This window comes from Phalacrocorax aristotelis, chromosome 6 (assembly GCF_949628215.1).
Source record: "Phalacrocorax aristotelis chromosome 6, bGulAri2.1, whole genome shotgun sequence".
In the NCBI taxonomy this organism is placed as follows: domain Eukaryota; kingdom Metazoa; phylum Chordata; class Aves; order Suliformes; family Phalacrocoracidae; genus Phalacrocorax; species Phalacrocorax aristotelis.
Window position 1 is genome coordinate 42,080,756 of NC_134281.1, and position 27,977 is coordinate 42,108,732.

Here is a 27,977-nt window from a genome sequence, read left to right on the forward strand (position 1 = left end):
GTGCAGAGGTTACTAATTTAGACAAATGATGTGTGGGGCTTTTTTTTCCTGAAAACCAGTGAACACAATCTCATTTTGGCTTTTTGGAATATTAACTCAATTAACATGTGCAAATGCACACTCCAGCCCTGACACATGTACATACTTGATGTAGCTCTGCCTGAAATCTATCTATTAGTCACTTCTTCCCCATAAAAGGAAAAAAAGGTGCTTTAATGAATACACATGATGCTTATTATTTGGATCGGCAACATTTGTGCCTTCTGTGCCTGAACGGCACTTAGAATAGGTTAACATTTGGTTTACAACACAACAATAAAAATTGCCTTTATTGCAAATAAACAGAGTATTCACACCTTATAATATTGTTTTAGATGCAGGATTATATTCACTCTTAGAGGATCTAATATTAATATAAAAGGCACATACATTTAATGTTTTCACACCTTTTTTATTTTCCAAGCAGTGTTAATATGTATTTTCAATATTGCATTTACTTTGTTAAAACATCAAGCTATTTATGTACATTTGTTTGCAATCTGAGAACACACACCATCAAGTAATCATTTGCAAAGTAATAACATTTAAAAAAAAAAATAAATCACCACCCAGAATTTTTACCATCCACTCCCCCATTTGCTTTGATTTAAAAGCTGCACTAATAGGACAGAAGCCTTAACATTATAGTAGTTGAAACAGGAAACAAACACCACTCTCTTCTAATAATTGTCTTTAGCTGCTTTGATTGGTTGCAGTTAATATTAATAGTATAACCTTTAAAAATTGTGGGGAAAGGTAATACTTTATCTTCACTCCTCATATTAAGGCTCCAAAGCAAGCTTAATGAGAAACCATTATAAAATCATACTGCTAAGTAGTATCTTAACTCACAATTCGGCCTATATAATTATATCAGTATTGCAACTGACAATTACTACTGATATATCAAACTTACCTTTCTTACACTGTGCTGCTCAGGATGTGTGTCACGATTACAGCATTAACTATTATTTGGGCTTACAATGCAAGACAGATTAGAGTTCTAACCTCACACCACATGAATACAGAACTAAAATTTTGCTTACAAACAGAAATAATGTGGTCTCAAACCCTATGGATATGCATCCATGACACAAACCCCACACGTACCTGGCAGCCTCTGCTCAGGCTTTGTCCTGGACTGACACGACATCAGGGTCACAAGTTAGGCTTTAGGGACTAGCAAAGCTTTTTAAGAGGGCAAGACCAGGACGTAGGCACATTTCAGCATACCTGGCTCTAAACAATGCCTTCTATTCTCACTAGCACAACGTGACATCAAACCCATCCAACTAATAGTGAACAAAAATAATTAATAAGTACATTTATAAATGTCATTTTAAAGACTATTAACATATAAAACATTATCATCTTTATGAAAATAGAACAATTATAGAACAATTTCAGCATAAGCTTGCCTTTTTTGGGGAAGAAGACACATACTTCTTTTTTTTTAAAGGCAAGTGTTCTCCTGGACAGCTGCCAATAATCTTGTGTAAAATGTCCTTAAAGCAAGACAAACTCCTCTGTACTAAATCTTTTTAATCTTTTCTTTTCATCCTCAGAGAAAAGGTCATTTTCGTCATGGAGCGCACTGGAAGCAAAGTCATAGTCTCTAGAATGACCCTTTACAAAAGTAAACAAGGGATATTTCTCCTTAGATGAAGATTTCAGCATCTACAAGGTAAAATATGTACCAGATAGAACATTAATTGGAAATTAAGAAATATATTAAGTAGTGATATTTATCTGATGATGACTGCAAAGTAAAAAATGCATTTTAAATTTTTATTATCATCCTATTAAAACAAAAGCATTGCATAATCTAAACATCCCCTCCTCCCGTTAAACTTTACTTCCATTTCTTCTTCAGGTAGCTGCTAGTTTTATGTCTAACCCTGCATCTTGTTCCATACAGATCACCTCTACCTGCTGTTTGTTTCAGTGCAGCTGGTGCTCTTCTAGGAAGATAAAAAACTCTACGAAATAGTTAACGGTCACAACGCTCTCCTCAAGCACAGGTATGAATTCTGCGGCAACTAAGCATCACAGGGAGATATTTTTATTGTAGAATCAGCATGTACAATCATCAATTCTTTTATTAAAAGTTTAAACACATACACCTATGTAAATAAGCCAATCAAGAGCACACAGCTAAAAAGAGACTGACGACAGTAACAGGCTGCAGTAACTAGGGTGCCAAAAATCTACATTTATAAATAAAAAACTGAGCATGTAGAAAGCAGGTGATGGGGAATGACAAATACTAAGACCAATCAGCAAAATACCTTTAATAGCAGACAAAAATCCACCAAATACTGAAAGACATAAAGACATTTGAGCCTTTCAGGCTGTTTTGGACACATAATTTTCCACTGATTTTTTTTTTTTTTTAATGATTTCTTACCTGCTTTGAAAAAACAGCACAGTGGTGCAGTGACATGCAGAACCACATTAGCCTAGAGGTATACACTGTGTGGAACTAAAATCACTAAACATAATTTCATGAGAACAATTAATCTAAAACAGTAAAACCAGTAAGAACTATTTAAAAAAAGGCAGTAAGGGGACGAAGGGGGTGTTTCTAAAAAAAAGGTCATATAGAGTAAAATCCTTGATTTTTACTGTGGTCTGAAATGTTCCACTTTACTCTTGTCTATTTTCATTTCATTTGGCTATTGTAATATGGAACCTGGGTTAAAAAGCAAGGAGATACAGGAGAGACACACACAGAGTAATCAGCAAAAGCAAAAGGAAGAGTAAAAAATGAGCATTAGAAAGAAAAAATGTTTGTAAGAGGTACAAATGCTTTGTTTCTTGAGACAACTATATAATTGGATGCAAACCCTTTAATCTCCAAGGGCTGAATACAAGCTGGCTTAGTAGGAACAGGAATTGATAGCCACATGAAGGCTGTTTGCTGGTCTGTGAAGTGGACGGGTGGACTTAGGCCAGCTCCTAATTGCAAGTTTGTGATGGAAAACTCATCCAAATACTGCATCTCAGGGAATACATAGTGACCAAACAACCGTTGCACCTTGAAAGATGGTCCCTCCAAATCAGGACAGAAATACACCTGCACCTCCACTGCCATTGTCTGTGTTCAACTTCCCGTAAAACCTCCTTCTCTACAGGCACATGTAACACCTCTCTCTGTGTACTAAGGGAGATGATGAAATATGAAATACAGAACATAAACTGGAGAGACAGGCTAATGCCTAAACAAGAGTTGAGTGGAATTTGGTTAAGAGTACTGCAATTACTATCAAGCTACATCTCACTCAGTGATCACAGACAATTTGAAACTCTAAAGAGCTCTTTAGATACCACTGTGATGATTTCTGCAAAGAAATTTATTTTCAATATACACAAAAATCAATATTTTTTAGTATTTCAGTGCTAAACTGAGACTGTCACTGTTGTCACTGCAACAATTAATTCTTTGTGCTGAACTGCATCCAAGTTCAACACTCAATCAGTCCAGTTCTTCAGAGAACTTTTCATTTCTGCTAAGAACCTGGGCTATAAACAGGCAAATGCAGTTGTAGCCCAAGTGGATTATTTATTTGCTATCCTGGGTTTCGACATGGAAACAATTCACTGTGTTACCTGAAAGACAAGCTGGGTACCAGTTAAGTAACAAAGTAGCAGCAGAGGCTGCGGCCAGTAAAAGGCAGAACCCTCGCAGGTCCTGTGCAGAGGCCAGAGCTTCTTGCTGACCTCCTGGATCTGCCACATGGTATTGAGAAGCCAGTCAGAAAATGCTGTGCCTGCTTGGTACTTGTGCTGGAAGTAAGGCTACAACCAGTCGGTAAATCCATCCTTCTCAAGTCTGGATGTTTCCAGGTCTCCTTAACCAATCAGCTATTTAATTCCAGGTATTATTAAACTATTTAACAATAGCTGCCTAACTAGCAAGTACAGAAAAAAAGGGTAACTTGAATGTGATTTGGATGGAGTTTCTCCAGTCACTTCATTTGGGCCTTTGATTTCAATGCCTTAACTTCTCCATCACTGAACATGTGGCTGAAGGTTTATCCTCAAGTAATAAAAGCTAAATCTTTTCTCCCACTTCTTACTGCCCACAAAAGCAGCAAGAACCTTAATTTTTTTAGTCTAGCCTACATACAGCACACCGCAATTATATGTGCTTTATAGTTCAGGAGTTATCATCCTCAAATTGCAAAGGGAAAAAATAACAGAAGAGCAGGAAAAAGCAAAGAATGTGAAGGAAGTATTGAAAGACCATAGAATGTTTCTCGAGTTGTATTTGCAGCCAAACTTTCCTCTAATTTCAAAATTACTGTACCTTAAATACATTTATATAAAATAATGTCACTAACATTAAAGAAATTCTAGCTAAAATACCAGGATAATAGCTCCAAGACTTAGGTTGGCCATGAGTATTTTCACAACACATGTTCAGAAAAAGAAATGTACTTAATACCAAACTTGAAAGACAAGAAAGAAGGGAAAAATAGAAAGAGAACTTCCAATGCATCTGATTTTGTAATTAGATTTTCTTTTTACCTGTTATTACATTGTTCCTTATACAGGACAGAACAGGAAAACATGGAAGATTAGAAACCTTACTATTTAAACTTTCCATATATCTATTGCTTACGAACTTCTACTTCTTTAAATCTACTTCCTACCTCTCTGTGCAAGATTCAAAGAAACACCTTCAGCATCAATCAGTATCCACTAAAGATTATACACAGTATTAAGTTTAAAAATACTTTTTTGGCTATAATACTAAAACCACTTAACAGGACATTCAAAATGCTGAACAAACATTAATTCTTTGCACTGTTGTGATAACTACTGTGGTTAGAATATTAACGTGACCACCTTCTGCTGCCACTGCATCCCTTCATAGACTATTTTTTTAAAATCACAAAATAGTTATTTGCCACCACAGCTAATACGACATATTGATAATGCTGTATTTCACACACACACTTACTGTAATAATCAAGAAAGAAAAAAAAAAATACATTGACATTTGGACCAAAATGAACTCATACCAGTGTTTTTAAAGTGGAAGGGCATGATCAGACAGATTTGCTGGGTGATACCTGCTCCATAGACTTCAGAACATTATTACCAAATCATAAACACAGCGCTTTACATTTAAATGTCATCAGAAAGAGCGCTTATGCTAACAAGAAACAATACACAATTTTGGCTTGATGAAATACCTCCGAGGGGCCGGCGGCCTCTCCCAGTTCCCTCCCTCGGGCAGGGGCGACCCCTGCGCTCGCCGGGCGGGCTGCAGGGATATTCCCATTTCAAGAGCGCCACCTCGTGGGCCCGCCGGCGCCACTCCGCCGCCTGCTCCATCCCAGGCCGCCTCACAACGCGGCCCAGCGTCTGCCCGGGTTTTACGTATTGGTAAAATCGGATGAAATGAAAACCAACCTAGATTTCTCATGATTATAAAAGCAGCAATAAATATCAAGAAAAGAACGATGCCCATTCAGAAGAGCGACGCTGATTCTCTCCCCTTATCCATACACAGTACACACCGCTCTGGCTGAGGAATCGATTCGGTAACTTCAACACCTACCTTCGTGATTTCTTCAGAAGCCTTCTCAAAGTCCTGAACAGTTCTACAATAAAATCCTATTGTGCAGCTCGGATCCATTTTTTTGAATGACATCTTTTTGGGAGAAGGACAGTGGAATGACTGCAAGTTCCAAGATTAAAAAACATGAAGTGCCTAGTTAAGGTTGAGAATGGTATAGACCAATGCATTTACTTTTTTTCCCCACCAACAGCTTTAACATACAATCCCCTGGATCACTTGAATTAAAACCCAGCACACACTTTTGAAGTAATTTTTTTCACACACACCCCATCCCCACCCCCAATATTCGAGTAAATCCACTCTTCCCCACATGTATAAAACCTTCTGCTGTTTACACTGTATTCACCAGACTTGCACACAACACCATGGTAGTTTGAAATCTGTCAAAGGTCTGCCGCTCCGAGCAGTACTTTATGAATATTCCCAAGGCAGAGGAGGTGAATGCTCTTCTGCAAATTGAATTTGTAACAGCTTTTGCGCTATCTTACAATCACTGCTTTACTACCACTGCCCATTGCCCCTTTCCCTCCCCCAACCTCTATAAAAGAGACATAATGGAATAAACCAACCTCATGCATTTTCCTTTAGTAAATTAAATTGGTTAAAAAACCCACAAAAGCAAAACCTTATTACAGTAATCCACAATTCAGGAAAAAACCAAACAACATGCCCTGCTTTATAAATGTTTTTTTTTCCCTAATGTGAAATCTCTTTTCATGACAGATGATGCTCTGACAGTGCTGTGAACTGATACTACCAGCAGCCACGCTATAAGAAAAAAAACCAAACAAATATACAAAGCCCTTACCCACACTCCTCATTCACAGTTTATGGACAAAAGAGAAGTATATGCTATCTACCCTGATTATGTGTGTGTTTATTACAGGAACTGTAGTTTTGGTGAAGCTTGTTGTCTAATAACTGAAATTATTTGGTCACCCCTGACCGTCTCTCAAAGGCAGTCCTCTCTAGTCTCCTAACATGCAGGACTACCCCACCATTCTATGTCTATTAAACCACTACCAATCCTGCTACAGCTGCTCAGTAACAAACGCTAACACACCATGTCTGCACCACACTGCAATGGAGATACCACTGTCCTAAAATGCAGATTTTGTTTTTTATTAACTTCCCCCAGTGATCAATATTCTCCAGTGAACAGTCTGTGCTATTTCCTTTCACATTTACATGTAAGCTGTGCACAGCTCACAGCTCTTTTGGCACAGCGCTTATCAGCACAGGACCAGGACAGCTACTAACACAACAGCAACACCAGGACAGAGTAATGCAGATTTCTTACCAACACCACTGTGTTTCCTCTGTAAAGGAAAGCTGAAAACTGCTACAATCTAATTTGACTATAGCACCAGCAACCCCTGGCATCTAACATCAAGCAGCTTGCATACTAGAAAGCATTTCATCCTTTTCTTTTTTTTTTTTTTTTTTTTCTTTTTGCCAGTCAGAAAAGTCAATCTACAGAAGATGATAGCGCTGATTACCTAATCTGAGTGTATCTGTCAGTGTAATAGTTTTACTTACTGGAGTATTTTGTTCTTTACTTGAAATTACAAACCTGAGAGGTATTTCTATTAATCCTCTGCTTAAAAATATCGCAAAGATGAGAAGTGCTCTTTCTACAAGATTGACTTTAGTCACTGTTTTTTCTCCTAATTCTGTTCAAATTTTACATGCAGAAATTGTATTTTGAATATTCGTTCCTAAGTCAACAAATACATAAATTGAACCCTGCCTTACGTATCACATTTCAGCATCAACACTGCAACTACAGTTGTGCTGTACTGTTCAGGGCAGTAGCGTTAATGCTACACAAATCACTGTACAACAAAGAGAAGCGGGTATGCTTTTTTTTTTTTTTTTTTTTACTCCTCCAAACAAATGGATTCTGGAAGCCAATACAGAGTGGATTGATTTCCAACTTATTCTGGACAATTTGTCAATTTTGAAAATACTCCCTACAGATAAATCTAACAAGCAACTATCCACACTAAGAAAGCAATTTCTGTTTACTTTTGACATTTCTGGACAAAGATATAATACTATTAAATGCACTAAGCATTAAATTGCAATATATTTTCCGTCTGCAGAAAAGCATTAGGATGCGATCGAGCCAAGCTGGCAGCTCGCGTACCTTCAAAATACATTTTTAAACCTTATTATTATTTGGAACTTCACATTAATGCCAGTCTGCAGCACAATCTGGAGGATAAGGCATGGGAACAGAAACCAAAAAGATGAGTATTTTTTGTAGCTTGGCCACTCAGCTACAGTGTCACCTTAAGGAATTCACTTCAGCTCTGCTTCTGTGTGCTCTTCCCATCTTTTGTCCAGCTTACCCAATTATCCTGTAAAATCTTCAGAGAAGGCTCTGTATTTTACTACAGTTCTTAGCATGAAGTGGCAAGGATCTTGGTTAAACTCTCTGGCTGCTGCCACAATACAAATAGGTAGGGCTGGGACTCACCAACTCTTCTTCCAAATATCTCAATGGGATAAATCTAAAGGCATCTCTAAAAACAATGAAGGTTTCTGTCTAGGGGATTTTCTGGTACGTTTTGCTGCTATGTTCCTTTTTTAAATTCAGAACCTTTTCATTTTCTAGGGAATCTTATACTTCTATCTTACATGTCACGCTAATTAAAGCATCTTGTTAAACATAAATATTCAAAAATATGTAGTGTTTGCTTTAAGTCGGCCCTAGGATTTGACATAAGCCCTGAGTAAGTCCTTTGATATATGTAAGTACTTTTCCTAAATCCTATTTGATGGTATTTTGATTAAGGTATTGTGATCAACTTCAACATACGTTAACAGATCTTTCTTTTCATAACAACAGACAGGACAATTGCAGTTCATTCCACTGTTCTCAGTTTAAGTTAACTCTTAGCTGCCATACAAAACAGAACCCATGATGATACATAACTTCATTACATACCATTTGACTTAAGTTGACTGTTTACACTTAAAATGTAAGGTCACCTACTCAGTTCCTCAGGTGTGAGTTTAAGATTTGCATATGGCTTGCTTCCATTGTTTACAGAACTTCACTGCAAACCTTTAAGAATTCTACATTAGGTAGCTAGTATTTTAAAGGTGATGAAGATAAATACATATTCCTCTTCCTTATTTAAATGGAGTATGTTTTTTCTGAAGCTGTGTTTCCATGTTTAGGAGTGCTTAATTTCACAGAACACGGTGGCAGGAGGAAGCACTACTACTAAACAACTCTGTTCTAGAGCAGTTGATGCTGTCCTAAGCACTTGATGCAGCCAGAGAGTGTTCCTACACTGAATGAAGAGTTGCTCTGAGGAGGCTGGAAGTTCATGTTGAAGTTGGACACAAGGGCAAGAAGGAGAGTTTGTATGGATGGCACCGAGTACGTCTACTGTGAGTACTGTGGCTATTGAACACTTACTTCTGCAACTGACAATGTTTCCCCATGGTACTTGTAAATTAAGTTCTTTAATAACCTCCTTTAGCTCTATCTATTTTCAATGCGTGTTATTTGGCAAGAGGTTAAAGAAAAGGGAACACACTATTGTAAAAAAAACCAAAACCCAAACAACAACAACAACAAAAAAAAACCAAGCATGATTTTTAAGACCTAGGCATAGCCTGAAAAGATGCATTCACTACACCTAGATGCACCCAGAAAGTCGTGGCCTAGAAAGGGGTCGGGGAGAAAAGAAAGAACAAATGCAGCACCTACACTTTCAGACATGTCAGTTTCTTGGAAACTACTATCATAAAAACAGCTTGATTAAACATAATAACAAGACTCATTGAAAGAAACAGTTCAGACGAGTAAAATTCATCTAGTCAACCACAAACCTCACTGATAAGCCTCAAAAACTTCCACTTGTATGAAGCTAAACAAGTCACCTGCAAAGTTGTTAGGAGCAGAAGTTACATTTGAAATTATAACCACCTACTCCAGTAGAGAAATATTGCTGATTCCTGGATAAAGAAGCAGCGGGTAATTCTGCAGGAACTCTGGTTCCAACCTGAAAACAGGCTCCTACTATAGAACACTACAGTAACTCTCTCCATGGTGTTGATTGCAACTTGAATTTAAAATAACATAACCCAAAACTGACCAAAAAGACAAACCAGCAAAACCAAATCCAAGTACTACACTAAGTACTACAAATATTGTCTATTTTCTTTGATGGAAAATTACTTAAGTGAAGTTATCATCTGTTTTTGAGCTTTTCTGATCATTAAAAAGAAACAGACAAAGATTAATGAAGTAAAAATCAAAACCCCATATTGAGTTTTTAACCTCTGGTCATTTTTGTTGATTATAGGCCTATAAAGAAGGGCAGAACTTTGATAAATAACATGTAACTGTAAACCCATAAAGATGCAGCTAGCTAGAACATCTCTAAATAATTAGTGTTTGATTCATATGGGAAGAAAACAGTGCCAGGTCTATATCCATACTACCTCAAGAGGGAAATCCTTTATGCTGACATCTACAAAAGATTGGCAGTAATGAGGATCCATGTAAATCAAACTGTCATCTACAAGGACAAAACAGAAGACAAGTAATTCAAAAAACACCTTATTATTACACTGCTTACAATCCAATTTCTATGCAGAACAGCTGAAAAAAAAGCCAGCAAGTAACTGCTTGCCAGGCTGATATTCATTGACTGAAGCATAGGTTTTTGCAGGACAGATTAACTTTCGCATAATCAAATATGCTTGTATAAGCAGAATTTTTATAAAGTGATGAGACTGTCATTTAATTTTTGGTGATAAAATTACTTTTACAAACACACAATTATATTCTGGAGTTTGCATATGAAAAATGTATTGTTCTACTTCATCCTGACAGGAAGAATATATTGCTTGTCATTTAAGCATCAACTAACACCACTTGAACTAGTAAAAAAGTAAATACGTAAATAAGAACTGCCAGACAGTAACAGCAAATGCTCCTGAAGTTTGGTGAAACAGATAAATTATGCCTTGTTTATGCAACAAAGGAAATTAAATGTACATTTTACAGAATCCAATTACTACATGGGGTAAATGACAAATGACTGGACTTGGGTAGATATGATGAATTAATAAGGTACTCATTTTGCTATTTTAATCATGCTATTTCCCACTGGTTCAATATTAACTTCCTAACTCTTAAAGAAAAATATTGAAGAGACGTACCATATTAAAACACTAACCTTGAAATCCAGCAAAGTAATACGACTGCTTGGGTTTGCCACCAATAATACCAACACAATACTCAAGGCTTAAAATGCCCTATAAGCAAAACATTAAATAATTAGGACAGTGTTAAAAAGAGTAAATATTAAACTGAATTAAAATCTGCTCTTTCTTTACTGTTTTCAGGAAAATAATTGTTTTCTTCTTTCTTTTTTAAGAGTGACTTAATGATTTTCTGGGGCTTGACTCAATTTTTAGAAGCTTACAGCTGACCAAAGTGAAAACATACCATCGGATATTCTAGAGAAAGTCCTCCCTTTTCATGAGATCCCCATACACTGAGAGAATTGGCAGTGTCATTTTGAGTGAGGAGACAAAATGTATGTCATACAAGTTGAGCACAGGTTGCTTAGTCAAAAGGTATCAAAGGATTCAGATTTACAGAGTTCATATACATTTATGTTCTGTGGCCCTGGGGGCTCTCTTCTTTTTGCATTCAAATGTAGAAGTCTGGATAGAGTATGAACTTTCACATCATACAGTTACATAGTAATTAAAAGATACAGCTCTAAAATTAGCAGCCAAAAACATGGGAGGAGGGACAGACACACAACAGACAACCCCCATAAATCTTACTGGATGCTGTTTGTGGGGCTAGAAGAATCAGAACCATCAGTATAGTATGTAGGAACTTTGAGAAAGAGTCATTATGCATACACCTAATGAGATTTAAAGAGGGACATGGGGTGAAACACAGGAATCACTTCAGTCTGGAGGTGTAAAGAAAGGACTACACCCATGGCAAAGCTAGGAGCCACCAAGGACAGAAAGAGTTGAGGTATCAGCTGCGGGCTACAGTCACACCAGTGCTGCCAGTGTATTTCTGTTCATTCAGGTTGAAAGAAGTTGGGTTCTGTAATATACATGTCTGTGCTGGCACACAAATCTAGCAGGCTTATCATTACATAATAAAATGTCGATTTTATGGATATACCTTCTAGTGCTGGGGAGGAAGGATTTACCTGTATACATGCAGTTTTGCCAAGGTAAGAATATTTCAGTAGTATAACTGACTGAAATGTCTCTATCATGCACAAGGTCTGGATGTTGCCATGAGCAATGGACACCAAAGAAATTCCCCTTGATCATCTCTCTATTAAAAGAAGTACCTAGCAAAGGAATGGAAGAAGGCATGGAGGACTTTCCTCACTCTCTCTTCAACAGATTTCTACTCTTCTCGTTTTCATGAGGTTCTGTTTCTTACCAGGCCTCATCAGGATTTTTGTGAATATTCAGTCTTGGCTTAGCATGGCTCTCCATTAGTTATACCACCAACTCCAGTGGGAGCTGAATTTTGCCAGCATTGAGCACTTTGGAAAGCTGAGCCCAAATGTTCTAATGCAACTGAAGCCCAAAACCATTAAATACTCTGAAAACTGAACAGCCTTTAAATGTCCATAAATCACAGTGGGTTTCTTGAGGCACTAGGCAAGTGTTGGGTCCAAAAACTTGGACACTGGCCCAAACTGGGACAACAATCCAAAAGACAATTGGCTGACCTGAAGTGAAATCCCCATTAGCTGGCAGTCATATTCTCTCCTCTAACAGATCAACCAGTAAAAGTATAACCATTACATTATAATTGTATAAGTGGACAAAATTTCTCTCAGCAAAAGGACTGATATTTTGTGTACTATTAAGACCAAAACTTCTCAAGATAAAATTTTCTCTGCTTAGACAATGATAAAATAACGTATAACAAAAACTGTTGTACTCCTCACCTGAGATGCTACAAAGACAACTTCAGCATCATTTATATGGGCTAAGAGAAAGTGCTGCTTACTTAAAATACGAATGAGAAGGCTTTTTTAGAATATGCTCCTTGGTGGCTGAGCATTACAGAACATTTTGGCAGATCAGAGGCAAAGGTCTGAAACAGCTAAGGAGGACACATCCTCTGCCAGTGAAACAGAAAGGGAGAAAAGCTACTTAGAGTAATGAATAACTGTTTAATCGATGGGAATTTTCTTGTAAAAGTGAATTATAAAATATTTATCAATTTTCATCCATAAATATAAAATCCTTTGTAAAAATTACCTCTTGTACTACATTCTAAAATCTGCATTTTTAACTTAAATCCAGACCCCAAGAAATTTAGTCACTTCTTGTGAACAGTCAAGATAGACATTGGAGTGACTAATATATGCAATTGAAAGCCCTCTTATCACAATCTCTGTTATAACAGACTGCAAAAAGCAGTACCAGGCTTTGTAAATGAGCAGCAGAAATCACCCTGGTAAAGCCGGTTGTACCAGGCAAGCTTAGACAACGTGACTGTGCTATGAAACCTCGTGCCATGCAAACATATTTTACTATGGCAAAAGAGTGGTTTTGAGAGCTAAATTGAGAAAGCCTGTGCAGGGTAAAACTAGCCAGAGATATCCATCAATAATAAAAGCCAGTATTAAAGAACTGGAGTCACTTTTCTTTCGCTGAGAAAGCCATATGAAAGTTGCAGAACCAACTGTTTGTTAGCTTACAAACGAAGGCACTATGTGTTTTCCTGGACATGACTGATTCAAAGGATTTTTTGCAGTTAACATTGAAAGTAAAGTAAGGTTGCCGTACATCATGTCTGCAACCACAGTCTTATCTCAGCTCTGTCAGAACTAATCAGAGAAGAACTAAAACCTTCCAAAACCAACTGTCTGAAAACACAAGGAAAAGAATCAGGAAAGAAAAACAATTTATTAGTTCATCACTTAAATAAAAGGCTTCATCACTCTGTCTCCTCATGCCATTAAAAAACCAAACATTTCCTAAAATTTTACAGAGAAGACACAGTCACAAAAAACAAAACAAAAAAAACCCCCAGACTCTCAGATTTTGTACATGCTACTACACTGTGGTATTTTAAAAATTAAAACAAGAATTTAAAAGACAGATAAACAGCAGCATGGAAAATGATAAAGCAGCAGGGCTAAGAGAACAATCTCTTCCCTATGAAAAGTATTCTTGTGCTCGCAAGGTAGGATTACAGTACATCTTCAGGTGTTTGCACCATAAGCAGAAGCTCTGCTGAAAAGAAGAGGACAGCATAGACTTTCCTCCACTCTGCTTTCTCATTGAGTTTTACTTCTTTTAATATTAATTTTTATTTGTAGTAACTACTTGCTACTCCTTGTCACTGGCTTTAAAAACATTCATCCTAATGTCCAGACAATGAAAAAACTCTTGAAGTAGTGACGAAAGATATAAAAAATTCTAACCCCTCTCTTACGGGGAAGAGAAAGACAAAAGAAAAAGGGAAGAACAGAGAAGCAACAACCCTAAACCATTTGACATTTAAGAAAAGAAATAAGAAACAGAATAAGGAATATGGTATCTTTATACTTTAAAATGCTGATGGATACTTAATATAGCACAACTCTAATAGCATATGTAACTAAATTACCATTCGTAATTTGAGCCACTGCATTAACGTCTTTTCAGGTAGCTACTTTAGAAGTAGGACAGTTATCGCTGCTTTACCAAGGGACATCATGTGCTCTGCAATTATGTCTGATCTTGTAATAGGGAAATTTAAAATCTGTAAAGTCAAACTTTACAACCTTCAACTGTAAAATCACCACCACACATTTAATAGGTAGAAGATTACCATCATGAAGTCGCTTTTCATATCACCTAGTGCTACTATTTGAAAAATGATTGAACTCTAGTTTCATACCTTTACAAACTCTATGTAGTCCATGTTTGTTCTCTCTCCACCGAGTCTCACAGGAACTAATATAATTACAGCTTTTGTGACTGCTTTTCCAGAATCCACAAAAGAACACTGTCTGTCAATAACATCTGAACTGTAGACTGAAAGGAGACACCCAGAAATATTCATATTTAAAATATAACTGCCAGCTTTTACAAAGACACACCTACAACATGTCATCACTTAGTTTGACAAACTAAAACTACAGTTCTCCAAAATACTACTGTCGTCCTGAAATATAACTCTGAGTGACTGATGAAAAACAGCATTATGCCTCCTTATTTTCAGCAATATTTTGTAAAACGGTAATGTGATGCTGCTGAAATAAGATATATTGTCAGGAAAATGCAGAAGGGGTAGGTTAGGATAAAACCAATAAATATTTATTCACTTGATATAAACTTCTCTAAAAGGAGTAATTTAAAAATTGAAAGCCTACAGCTAACAGAAACATCTACACGTAAAAGGGGAAAAAAGACAATAACTGATTTTAATAAAAACTCACGTTTGCTGCCTAAAGTTAATACAACACAGTCACTGAAAATGAGTGAAAAAACTTAATGCAGTATTGCTTACTCCCTCCAAACTAAGAGAGATGTGAAAAATCATCACCAGAACAAAGCAGCGAAAAATTAATAGAATTTTAAAAGTTTCCACTGTCGTTGTAAGTCAGGTGAAACTGGTTTTCACCGTATGATTAAACAGTATCTCTTTAAAACCAGTTTGACTGATTATCCAGGGATGTCGGTCTCGTCTGTCCTATCCCAAGATCAGTTATGACATAACTAAAATTTCTGGCAGCTAAACATGGCTACTGAAGTAATACATTGTGCTTAGATTTGAAAGACTATAGTCATTAGTGTAAAGTTTCACCGCACGTTTAGTTCATCTTGTCATCATTTTCTGCTCCTGAACATCCAGAGCTCTAAGCTCCTCTGCCTGTTATTGATTATTTAAAATGCCCCGTTAGAGCAGCAGAAAGGTTACCACCAACTCGGGTTCACTATCCTGCTCACACCTCTGAACTCCAAGCGAAAATTACTTCTTAGTATTCTATGAGACTGGTGCAGTGTGGTTTTTTCCCCACTAGAAAAACAGGTAAAAGAATCCTGTGATGAAAAGACAAATAAAATGTAACTAACAAATCTAACTGAACTGAAGTATTTTTCAGTTGTTTGGTTGGGGTTTTCGGGTTATTTTTAGTAAGATATGGAAGTCCTTACTAGCTTATTGCTAAAACAACATCGAAGCAAGTATAAGACAGATTATTAACTGATTTAAATCCAAAATAAAAAGTTACAACAGGCAGACTGTAAGAAAAAGTTACCTTGCTGGATTTGGAATGCCACTATTTTCCACTACAAGATACCAAACAAGCAGAGCACGAAGCTTTCAAGTTGTGATGTCGGATTGTCAAAGAGAACAAACAACTGCATATAACCCCTTTGTCTACATTATCTCAATTTTGTGGATCCATTTTTGAGTTTTTTTTCCTTTAGAGGTCTATTGTTAAGTGCTTACTGAAAGGCGTAAAAAGCATCTAAAATGTTTGCAAAATCTACATAATCACAACATTTACCTGTACAATCCTGAGCAACATAGACTGTTACTCCTTGTAGCTCAGGGTCTCTTGCTTCTTCAACAGCTTTTCTAAGTACAAACACAAAACTATTTAACTCATCTCTGATTTTAAAGAAATTAACAGTAAATAGACAAATTATTTGATTTTTTTAGAAACAGGTTGGTTTTAATTTGTTGTTTGGGGTTTTTTTGCAGTTTCTGTTTGGTTTGGTTTTTTGTTTGTTTGTTTTTTTAATTAAAGACACCTTCCATTTCTGATAAATACAGATTGGGGTGGGGAGTGGTTGTCTGTTTATTTTAAACACTGCGTGCCAAGATCCAGGGTATATGGTAACATGTTTTTCCCAAGCAAAGACGACAATGCCTGGCTATTTAGAAGAAACAATGAAACTCACCAAAAAAAGCCCAAAGAAATGCATCAAGTTACAATCAAATTCATATTCACTGCCTTATTTCTTTCTGTTTGTAACAATTTTCTGCCATGTGTATTGGGAAAATAAAGGCTAAATTTGCTGACAAAAATATTATGTTCAGCTTGATAGATCTCTTTAGCTGACCTCAGTTCATGTAACGAGCCACAAATTAGTGCCTCATGTCTATGGAAATAAAGGCTAGCACATAAAGCTGTAAGGTTTCACCAAAACTTTCAAAAAGATAATTGCAAGATTAGGCTATTCTCAAAAGAGTAAGAGTAATGGACCTAAAAACTAAAAAGAAAATAAATGTCGATACTCTGAAGCATGATCATCAATCAAGGACAGCATTTGTAAAGAAATTAAAGTGTTCAAAACAGAAGATTAGCCTTTGACTTTAATACACGCTTGCATTAAATGGTCACTATCCCTTTATTTCACAATATATTTTGAGGAATCGTTTAATACACTCATTCTCAAGTTATGAGAGCGCTATACATTGTTAGTGCTGCTGTAAGAGAGAAAGGAGACCTAGGAAAGGAGACCTTTGCAGTGTTGGAAATCACTGGTGGGTTTGTGTTGAATGTAATTTTGGACCAAAGCCCGCCCTGCTCCCATTAGGTAAACAGACTACTGCAATTTAAAGCAAGCAAAAAGAATTCTGACAGTTTCTATCATCAGAAAAAAACAGAAGAAAACACATAAAGAACGCTGACCTCACATCATTGTATGCATTTACATGTATGCACACATATACACCTGATTATTTCGGTAGAGTTTAATTTAAGATTTATATACTTTTATACTAAATTCTTCTATTCACATATTCATAGATGTATGAACTTCAGCTTCTGCTGCTTAAATGACTTATTAGTGATTCAGTTTATTGGTAAACTAGAACCCACCAAGAACATAAGCATATACGGGTATTTAAAAAAAAATTCAAACCAAACAGAAAATCAGTAATATTCAAAGAAATTACGTATAAAGGCACATAGTATAGAGAAATTTGACTTTCGACTTTTTTTTAACCACACTGAATGTCACAGACCCTTTACTTTTACTGTGATATAATTATAATATTAATAGTCCCATACATTTACAGTTTCACAAGAATTTGATGTGTGCAAAGAAATGCTGAAAACATCAATTTTAGCTCTGACATTTCATTACACTATCAGTACATTACAGCCCCCAGGTTACAGTATTAAAAAAAAAATCTATAATGTTATGCATGTTCCAAGGTTGAAAGAGTGGTTAGTTTTTAGAACATTTCATTAAATGCAGCTCTACTTAAAAGCCCAGGTTTGGGAGAGATACTTGGGACTCCTACTGCCCAAAGTACAGCAAAAGAGTCTTTTGGGTTTTTTGTTTTTCTTCTGAAATAAGATTGAACAAAGGCTCAGAGTTCAGTTCCTGCACCCACTGCTATTTCCCTTCCTGCCTCTGAAAAATCTCCAGGATTGCTACAAATATGGACATTTTACAAAGCCAATAATGAACGATGAGATGCTCAGTTTAGCTGAAGTAAACTCATAGCACTATGAAATGCTTCTCCTGCAATGTATAAGGCATGGTAACAATAAGAATAAAGGTATTTTTACCTTAAAATGTGTGCAACGACTGCAGGCCCATACCAATCTCCCGCAATTTTTCCAGACTTCTTTCCACATTCTATTAGCTGATGTAAGCCAAAAGCTGCCAGCGGAGAGTCGCCAAACCAAGAAATTATTTTTCTATGATAAACTTCATTTCTCATTTCACTGCCATCACAGTTTCTCTTTAATGCTTCCTGATGATGATTTGACAGTATCTTGGGTTCTCTTTCTGCTGTAAGCGATGCTTCGAATGACGCTGTCAGCTTTTTCACTGTATGGGCTGTCCATGATTCAGAATCCGAATTGTCAATGTCCAATGCATCTGGCCAGACCCAGGCTGCAGCAAAAAATTTTAGGATCCATATTAGGCTTAAGATTAACTTTTTGGAATAATTAACAAAGAACATCCCTTTCTCCCCCACGTTCCTCAGACCAGTAATATGCACTTTACATACAAATGTCAGCGTTAAAATGTAAACAAAGAATTTGAGTGAAATATGATTTGCTTTTATTTTCTGCTGAATGATAGGTGAAACAAAATACTAACTGTATATTTGTTAGCAATTTATGCTGAGGTCAGACTCCATGATAACAGTCAGTTAAGATATAGAAGACAAACCCAATTACAAGGCACAGATTAGAACTATCTTACATATTAAAAATATGAAAGTTAACTATTCAGTACCATCTAAAAAGTTTTATCCATGTCAAACAAGAAGTTTCAGAAGCTGTTTTTAACTCTTCTGGTTTGTCAGTTATTAAAAAAATTAGGCAAACCTGAGGAACTATTCGTGTAAAAACAAACACTTCTTCCTGGCAAATTTTCAAAGGAGAGCAGCATAAAAATAGACAAGACTTCTTTATTCACTGTATTTGTGAATTCTTTACCTAGATTACAATAATGTGTTTAAATACTATTCAGCACAGTATCTACAGTCTGCATTTCTGGGTAAAGGTTTCTCTAAACCTCCTACACGTTCCTCTCGTAGCATAATGGTGGTTCAGCGTATCTAGACAACAGTAACGCTTGCCTTGTCAGATGACTGGAAGTCTCTCCCACAAGTTCAAACAACTACTTGCAACACAGAGCATGTGAGGAAACTTCCAAAACACAGCGAACATACTGTTAGATCAGAACATACCCTGAAGGTCTACAACACACATCCCAGAAGGCAGTGGGGAAGGCTGCCACATGCCAGTAAGCAACACACCCCACAAACCCTACGGACGGGGTGCTTTTGCTCTGTGAGCCGGATCCAGGTAAGCTCCTGGAGGTTCAGAAAGCTGCCATTACAGCAGCAAGAGGAACCATTCCAAACTAATACTGACAGAGAGCAAGAACTGCAGCCCTCCTCGTAATTCTCACTGAAGTATCCATGTAAAAGTCTTTGAGAAACAAAGAAGAAGCACAGAGGCAACTATATTTTAATTCTAAAAATCTAAAGTGGCGCTCCAGTAATGTCACAAGTATTGCTGGTAGTGGCCGTATTCCATGCCACCCACTCTTATGACAGTGTGACAACCACCCTGTGTCAACGCCTCTTAGCACAAGCAGCACCCCTCTGTGAAACCTCACGTTAATTTATTTTCACCGCAGACCCAGGCAGATGCACGCGTAAGCTCAACGTAGCAACATCACAGGCCTTGCTATTCCTGTGCTGTGAGCTTCAAATATACATCAGTGTCTCAAGCACATCCATTTCAAAGTAAAACTTACCAGTACCTTAATACTTAAAATAAAAATTCATTTACAACATCATCCAGCAATATCTGGAACATTCCACATAGCAGTGGAAGTGTAAGTATTCCAGCTACTAACTGCAGTCAAGTTTTGCTTTGTAACAGAAACAATACCATTAACCTATAATGAAAACATCTCTGGGAAAAGAGTAAACAGCGATGAAGAACTTCACGTAAACACTTAAATCTGTTCCAAAAGCTACCCAGACCTCATAAAAAGCTTTTCAAAAGATAATTCACCAGCTGTCAGAAGACTAGGTGATGAGAAAAGTAGCCCAGAAAGACCATACATATTCCATTTTTCTATGCATTTGGATTGCCACAGAAACACTAGCACTCTGGAATCACCAAATCACTTTCCAGATTAGGATGCATGGGGGACAGTGCAAGGAATTCTTTGTAACCATGGATTTTGAAGACATAAACCTGGGGCTTTTTTGTTTCAGGTTACTTCAGAATGAGCCATTATGCATTCCTACTCACAGGCAGTCTTCTGATCAGATTTTTAAAATGTCTTTAAATGTATTTATAACAAAAGTTATATTTAAGGGATTTGTATTCTCAGCAGAAGTATTTTCATACGTTGTGATATGTGCAGTCAATTGAAAGGGATAATGAATGATTTATGACTTAAATATCTAAAGCAAAAGGAACATTCAGTAAGCCAATCTGACAGTTCGGTCATGACACTGCCAAGAAAGAGGACTTTGTGACACAGCTTGTTTGGGACTATGTTCACAGCTTACATCATATTTGCACAGTAAGTCCTAAGTATTATCAAAACAGGCTTTCAGAACTATCTTCTAAAGTATTCCTGGGGTCCAGCAAATGGCTGAGTAAACAACACACTGTGTTCTCTCTAACACACCTGGGTGGCTTCAGACCCTTGTCTTGGATCATTTTGACAACAAGCAGTAGTGACAGGGGACATGACCGATTGTTTGAAAGGGGCAACGTGGTAGACTATGAAAGGGATTGATAAAAGCATTAAAAGAAAAGGTGGTTAACGATGAGAAGCAAAACCACCTCTATGGAGGACATGGCTCAGCTTGTAAGACTGGGGAAGACACACACCCTTAGCCTTTGAAAGCAGAGCATGTTCAAAGTCTCCTAAACCTACTTCTTTCAGCTGTGACTGAGGGAGTATTTTGAGACAGGCAACGATAAGAAAAAAAGGGACATTCCTCTGTAAGTACGGGGGGGGGAGGAAATTAAGTAGTGCAAATTTCAACACAAAGAATGATATAATGAAGTTAGATTAGAATCGTTCTATTAACTCAATATAGTAATACTAGAAGAACTGAATAATGTACAACTTTAAAACTGATAGAAGAACATCACTTTTGCCATAGCCCACAGCTATGGCTGTGGAACTCAGTTCCACACCTTGAGTTCCCAAAATGAGCAAGACTGAAGAGAAGTGGACACTTGAATGGATAATAACAATACCCAGGTATGGGATCACAAGTTTTTGTGGTATTTCACTTCACAGTTAGCTTCTGTGGAGTTTCCAGCATCTTCCTTTGACACACCTTGGTATTCCCTTTTTCAGAAATGGAAAGTAGCTCGCTCAGCTGTATCACTGCTCTGATGCCATCTAATAGTTCCAATGTTAATGAGAGGAAGTCCAGAACAAAAACCAGCATGCACTTTTGATTCTGGCTACATAAAGGCCAGAACACTCCCTACAGAACACTCATGCTTATCATGCTGATACAGAGGAGATCTCTTGTAACTTACCTCTACCGAGAAAATGAAGCATAAGACCTTGAGCCAGCAGCATCTGACCAGTTCTCAGTGTGCAACCCCAACCACAGTCTGTTGTTAACGCAGACCCCTTTATCTGAGGAAATTCCTCTCTGTAAGTCAGCCATATTCTAGAAATAAAATCTTTACGAAACTCCTCAACGTTTCCTGAAATCTCCGTGTTGATTTTATCAAAATTGGACCCATCTGTAGAGAGTTCACCAGATTCTGTAAGGCAAAGCACAAAATTAAGTTATAACTTGGTATGGTACTTCTGTTATTAGAAGGAAAGTAAAAACATACAACTATTCTATGAGAAAGATGGGGCAAACTTGCAAAAAGTAACAATCGCTTCAAATACAAGAACGGAAAAGTAGAAGGCAAACATAGAAATGTGCCAGCTGGGGAGGGGCGGGAGAAGGCAACACAGCCACATTGCTGTGCCAGTGGACTCACTGACTTGCAAGTAAGCAACTGCTTCATTCACCTGAATGCAAACTGTCAAATACATCGAGATTCTTAGAAAACTGCATACCGGAAAATGGTAACAAAGGTGTTGGTGTAGTGACTTTTTGTACAGGTGTTGTCACTATTTCATTCAGGAGTTTTTAGGAAGAAAATCTCAAATTGATACATAAATGAAGTAAATTGCAAGTTACAGCACTAATGTTTACAGAAAGAACAAGACTTCAGTGTAAAATCTGAATAAAGCAGTTTAGGATGGGTTGCATTAGTGGTGGTGTTGGACATTTAAATTAGTACTTTCTTAGCTTTTCGTATTCACATTTTGGATTTGGTAACTGTCTTTCTAGCAAAGTAAAAATATATCCTCAGAGCTCCTGCCAAATAAGATTGAAATGAGTTAAATGCTGTGTACACACCATCAGTTTTGAAGTGGTAACATTTTCCCAGCAGAAAGACTGGAGAGTTTCTACTGAAGTAAGTTTTTGTTTTCAACACCCAACCTAAAATAGACACAAAAAAATAGTTTAACAGTTCTACAAAACACAAATTAGAATTCTGATTCAGAAGTAACGATGAAGCCCGTATATGAATATTTGAATGTTAATACACTGGTACTGCTGCGCAGAAATCATTAGGATACAGAAATGCCAAAGCTGAGCTTAAGTTGCTTTGTCTCTATTGTGAATTCATTACCGCATAGTTGGATTCTGTGAGGTTTCCAACTCCTATAATAACATAAAAAAGCTTCACACGACCGGTGAAAATGCATGAAGACTACTGCTTTTCCCACAGGATTAAACAAACATACCTCATCACAAAATGAAACTGCAGGTTTCAGACACAAAAAGGGTAGTATAATATGCTGTACAAATTCAAAGGGCCAGAATTCGGTTTTTGGGTTTTGATGATGTCCCCAGACAGTAGCTTTTTCACTTAAGTCTAAATCCTATGGTGTTTTATATCGTAAGTTCGTAGAATTTCTTGAACTCTTCCTATCCCATATACAGTGTAACAACTACTATTCCCCCTCAGCCATGTGATGGCCTTAAAGAAAGTAGAAGAAAAGTGTCTTTCCATCTTGCCAGACATCTCCAAGGGTGAGTTACGATAATTAACAAAATTTATCAGAAACCTGGTGGTAAATCTGAGCAACCTCAGTCCTAGAGGGAAAGTAGAAAAATTAAGGTTAAGGACAGATTAGTGAAGAGCACTCTTGAAAATGCAGTTGCTTATAAACAAATTACTGATGTTCAACTGTGGAAAAGTACGTTACTCAAATGTGTGAAGTAGGTTCTTCAGTGAAGTTTGTATTTCCCACACCATCCTCTTTTTTCCAGAAAAGTACATACAAAAATAAAAGTCTTTATGCAGATGATTCCATATTATCCCTGTTTAAAAGTCTGTGCAAATTTAGTGTCATTTACATAATGTATTTACTGTTTTCAAAATAGGTTGTTGAAAAAGGAATTATGCAAATTTATTTGAAAAACGAAAAGCTAAACAAGTTTGTTTACTCAGGCTGTTTAGAGTATCAAAGTAAAAATGGTTTCAAGGGCCATGTTGCATTTTCATTATTAATTAGTTATGTTTCTGAATGATATTCCCATTCATGTCAACAAGAAACATACCATTGATTTCAATGGTGACAGCATTTTACCACACTGTTCCACTTACTGTATTTCATGTTGTGCCATGCAGACATAAACTTTGATTTTATCTTTTCTACTTCATCTGTCCCGGTGGCCTCCATATTCAAATTCTAGAGAAAAAGCCATCGCTGTCTTGTAAGACATTCAATTCTGCTACTGTAAAAACAAAAATATAAACATATCCACACACACTGAGAACACAGGGTATAGCGTCACCACCAGCCCACTTAGGTACTTAAGCCTAACATGACTAGAAACAGTACTAAACTTGCAGAATCCTCCACTACCAGGGACTAAGAAGCAATCACACGTTACATGAATAAGTAATAAAAACATTTAATTCCAAATACACACCAGTAAAATTAATACACAAAGCTAAATAAAATGTAATGTTCTCCAACAGCTCTCTGTTGCACAACAAATGGACCTAGAGCATGAACCCGTGCCGACAGATAAGTACGCTTATTCTAATTGGTAGTGAAACAAAGAGCTATGATGGATTTCACTAAATAGAATAGACGCTATTCTTTCCTGCTGAATAGAATACAATAAGCACTTCCACACACACACAACAGGGGTTCTTAGCACCAATAAACAATACATGGTTTTAAAAAGAGCCTTAGTTTCAGATTTCTAATCAGGAATTTTCTAAGCTGAAGTTTACATGCATTGGAGGAATTGAAAGACAAAGTGCAAGATGTTTTGCTGTACGTGTACAAGGCAGAAAAAGTGTAGTACTGAAAACGCGTGTAGTAACAGTGACATAATTTTGTACAGAATTAACTTGATAGAGAGGTAACATCAAAAGATGGTTAGAATACTGTCATAAAATCTGTGTTTACATCTAATTATCACTTGCAGTGCAAAAAAGGCTCTCTTCAGATTTGATCATGTTGTCTACAATAGTCCAGCTGTATTACAAGAATGAGAGTGGTAAAATGGTGGGAAAACCCACCACAGTGCAGGGAATGCATTTTTACTGACTCTTTCTGAACTGTGAGACAAGACGGACTTCACCTTAAAAGCAACCTAAACTGGTTACTACCTTTATCACTGTTTCTAAGAAAACCGAGAAAATGGGACAGAACTCCCTTTGTAGTCTACCTGCATCATTTGTAACAGGAATTTTGCTATTAATTAATAGAGCTTCCTTCACTGCATGTAATCTGTCAATGGTTTGTTTTAAAATAGCTGATACAGGAGGTTTTCTTGATGCTATTTGGTAGCCCAAACCCTTGCACAGATAGCTGAAAAATTAAGAGCTCCTGCTTCAACAGGAGTTCTTGTAGGACATCAAAAGTTGATCAACAGTGGTGCGCCACTGCAACCCTCACCAAATTTTTAGCTAAGTTCTGATAACATCAGATGATGACGTGAACAAAAGTGAACTATCTTATTCAATTAATAAACTTGGACCAGGAGTATGCACCATCACTGAAGCTACACATAACCCCCTTGCTTTAAAAGGAGAATCTAGAACTGTATTTACCCCTCCATGTGTTATTATTCTCCACTGAACTGGGATCAAAAGGAGGATGAAGACTAAACCATGTAACTTCTCTCCACTGCGAGCATATTTTAAGTAAGTAAAACTTAACCACTGATAGTATAATTGAAAAGAGTGTGAAGATGTTGGGGCGCCAATGTCTTCAGAGCCTGAGGGTACTCACACAGATGCACTGTTTCTGGGATCTGCCTAGGTAGGTAGGGCAAGGAAAACAGCAGTCTACTGCCCAAGCCATCCCTAGCACATTTTTCTGCTATTGCATTGTATTATTTCATGGAAGTCTGTCACCAACTTTTTGACAAAACAAGAGGCAATGCAAGCTCACAAACATGGGGGAAGACTGACATTTTTTTGCTAGTGAAAATAACAAATGGCTACAACCCTACTTTGATTAGCCTTGTGTGAAACCAGAGTTTTATATGGGAGGGAAGAGAAAGACAACTTAAGGTTGGGGTTTTATTTCTTGCCCTTCCCCTCACCCCCTTTTTTTTTCTTTAGGAGAAAAAAGGAAAGACTGCACAGACATGTGTCACTGACTCTAGCTGGCAAAGCCAGTGAGATGAACTTCTTCAGAAGGTGTGTTTGGTCCAGCCTGTCCTCACACGATCAATCAGCGACAGTCATTTATGCAGAGGCCACTGATTGCCTTAAAAGCCAATACCTATAAAAGCTCCCTCTGGCTAAATTAGAAATGGAACAAACTCTACTGTTCCAAAAGGGCCTGAAGGAAAAATTATTGAAATGAGAAAGAAGCTCATTTTCCTTTAAAAGACAATGGTCATCGCAGCACATTTTTCTTTCATCCAGTCACACTTCTTCCCTAGCATTATGCTAAAGATGTGAATAGGACTTCTAAGAAGAATGCTAACACAAAACAGGCACATTTATTCCACTGGAAAAATGCAGGCTCTTCCCATCAATGTAGGAAGGCATCAGTAATAGCTCCACTGAGATGAATGGAACAGCATCAGGAGAAGGTCACAGGGAATATAGATTCAAGCCCGATGGGCACAATGCAACCCCCGTTATTAAATCTAAAGCTAATGGTTTCATACCGAAGTTGTCTCATTTAAGAGGTTATCTGGAACGTACATTACTAGAGCGATGTTACTTCACAGAGTAGCAGGACACACCTCTGAATGAAAAATGAAATCCTGTCCTCTCAGAGCCCCCATCGCCCAGTCTTTGAGGGGGGACGATTACAGCAAAACTGCTGTTTGTTAACAGTGATGGAAAAAACTTCCTAACAACAGAATTTGTTTTTATTAACAACAGAAAAGCAACATAACCTGCCGATGCAATGGAAGCAAAAGGGACGAATTAATTCTAAATGTGACTATCTTTATTAATTAAGAATGAAGACTCCCTTCACTTTTTTTTTCTACCTGGAAAGAAACTGAACGAGCAGCGATGACAGCAAAACCCACACAGAACTCCCTGACGGAGAGTAACACCAAGAGGTCATTTTTAAGAAGTTACCCCTTTCCGGCTGTAAACACAGGCAGTTAGAAATAATACTTTGTAAAGGGCAGGAGAAGAAAAACAGCTTTTTTTTTTTTTTTTTACTCCTATAGCGAAGACCGCACACTTCACCCACCCAGGACTTAGAGCCAAGCCAGAGCTGCTGGCGCGACGCCACCTCTCCACCGGCTGGTCGCCGCTCCGGCTCTCCGGGCCGGCGGAGGCAGGTCCCTGTATCTTCACAAGGGCTCCCGCGGGCTGCGTCAGCGGGCGGCCGGCGGGGGGATGGATCCCCAGCCGCCTCCCGGCGGGAAGCGAAAGTGGCCCCGGTGATCTCCTCACCGCCACCGAGCCGTCGGCCGCAGCGCGGTTACCGCAGCCGCCCGCCGGCGGTGCGGGCACACGGCGGGCACAGCCCGCCCGCCCCCTCCCTCCACCCCCCGGGGAGGGGCTCAGGGGAAGCGGGAGAGCCCCGGCCGCGCTCCCGACCTCACACTGCTCACACAGGCGGGCTGGCCGGGCGCGCAGCCCCGGGCCCAGGACGCCGCCTGCGGGCACGCCCGGCAGCGGCCGCCTGGGCGCCGTCACCAGTAAGGCGCTTTACACCGCCCCGCCGCTCGCCCGGCGCCGCGGGCCGCGCTTCCCCCGCCCTGCACCCCCCCCCGCCGGCCGCCGCCGGCGCGAGCCGCTCACCCCTCACAGAGCTGTCGCCAGTGCGGGGCGGCGGGCGGTTAACGCCGCCCCGCTCGCGCCATCGCCGCCGCCCCCTCCGCGGCCGCCGTACAGGGGGTGGAGGAGCCGCTGGCACGGCGACCCGCTGTGAGCCCGCGGCCGGCAGGCGGACGGGCGGTGGGGCCGCCGCTTACCCGCCCGGTGAGCTCCGTGGCGCAGCCGGGTGGGGAGCGGCCTCCCGGGGCTCCAGCCGTGGGGGAACGCCGCGGGACTACAGCTCCCGGCAGGCGCCGCTGCGGGAGAGGGCAGGGCCGGGCGGCGAGCCCGCGCGGGGTCTGCTGGGAGCTGTAGTCCGGCGGGAGAGCGGCAGGCGGCCGCCGCCTGCGAGGGTGGGGGGGAGGGAGGTGGGCGGCGGGCCGGGCCGAGGCGGGCCGGGCCGCAGCGGGGGATGAGCCCCCGGAACGGCGGGCGCAGGGAGGGAGGCCGGAGGCGTGGCGGGGGAAGTCCAGCCTCGCCCTTAGGCTCCGGCAGGGCCCCGCCATTGGCGGCGGCTGCATCGCCGGGCG

General features: G+C 38.9%; 1 protein-coding gene across 3 annotated transcripts; it reads right to left on the reverse strand.

Moving 5' to 3' along the window:
- Positions 1-430: 430 nt before the first annotated feature.
- ATG4C (autophagy related 4C cysteine peptidase) lies at positions 431-27,743 on the reverse strand. Of its 3 annotated transcripts, none has more exons than XM_075097391.1 (11): positions 27,606-27,743; positions 23,797-23,927; positions 22,539-22,622; positions 21,652-21,885; positions 18,178-18,508; positions 16,159-16,229; positions 14,544-14,680; positions 10,834-10,912; positions 10,094-10,170; positions 5,609-5,728; positions 431-1,716 (listed from the first exon to the last, which is right to left on the reverse strand). In XM_075097391.1, exons 2-11 carry the CDS (start codon positions 23,870-23,872, stop codon positions 1,546-1,548), a joined length of 1,380 nt encoding a protein of 459 aa, XP_074953492.1. In that variant the 5' UTR covers positions 23,873-23,927; positions 27,606-27,743; the 3' UTR covers positions 431-1,545. The 3 variants fall into 3 exon arrangements, with proteins under 3 accessions (XP_074953492.1, XP_074953491.1, XP_074953493.1); XM_075097390.1 differs by having other exon boundaries at positions 27,433-27,743; XM_075097392.1 differs by lacking the exon at positions 27,606-27,743 and adding an exon at positions 26,876-27,316.
- Positions 27,744-27,977: the final 234 nt, after the last annotated feature.

What these genes read in the sequence shown, in the direction of transcription:
- ATG4C (XM_075097391.1), bottom strand. Translation starts at nt 23,872, where the DNA reads ATGGAGGCCACCGGGACAGATGAAGTAGAAAAGATAAAATCAAAGTTT. An exon ending in TGTTGCTCAGGATTGTACAG is followed by an intron (nt 14,681 to 16,158) that starts GTAAATGTTGTG and finishes GTCTCCTTTCAG; the next exon opens with TCTACAGTTCAGATGTTATT. An exon ending in TTACTTTGCTGGATTTCAAG is followed by an intron (nt 10,171 to 10,833) that starts GTTAGTGTTTTA and finishes TTGTCCTTGTAG; the next exon opens with ATGACAGTTTGATTTACATG.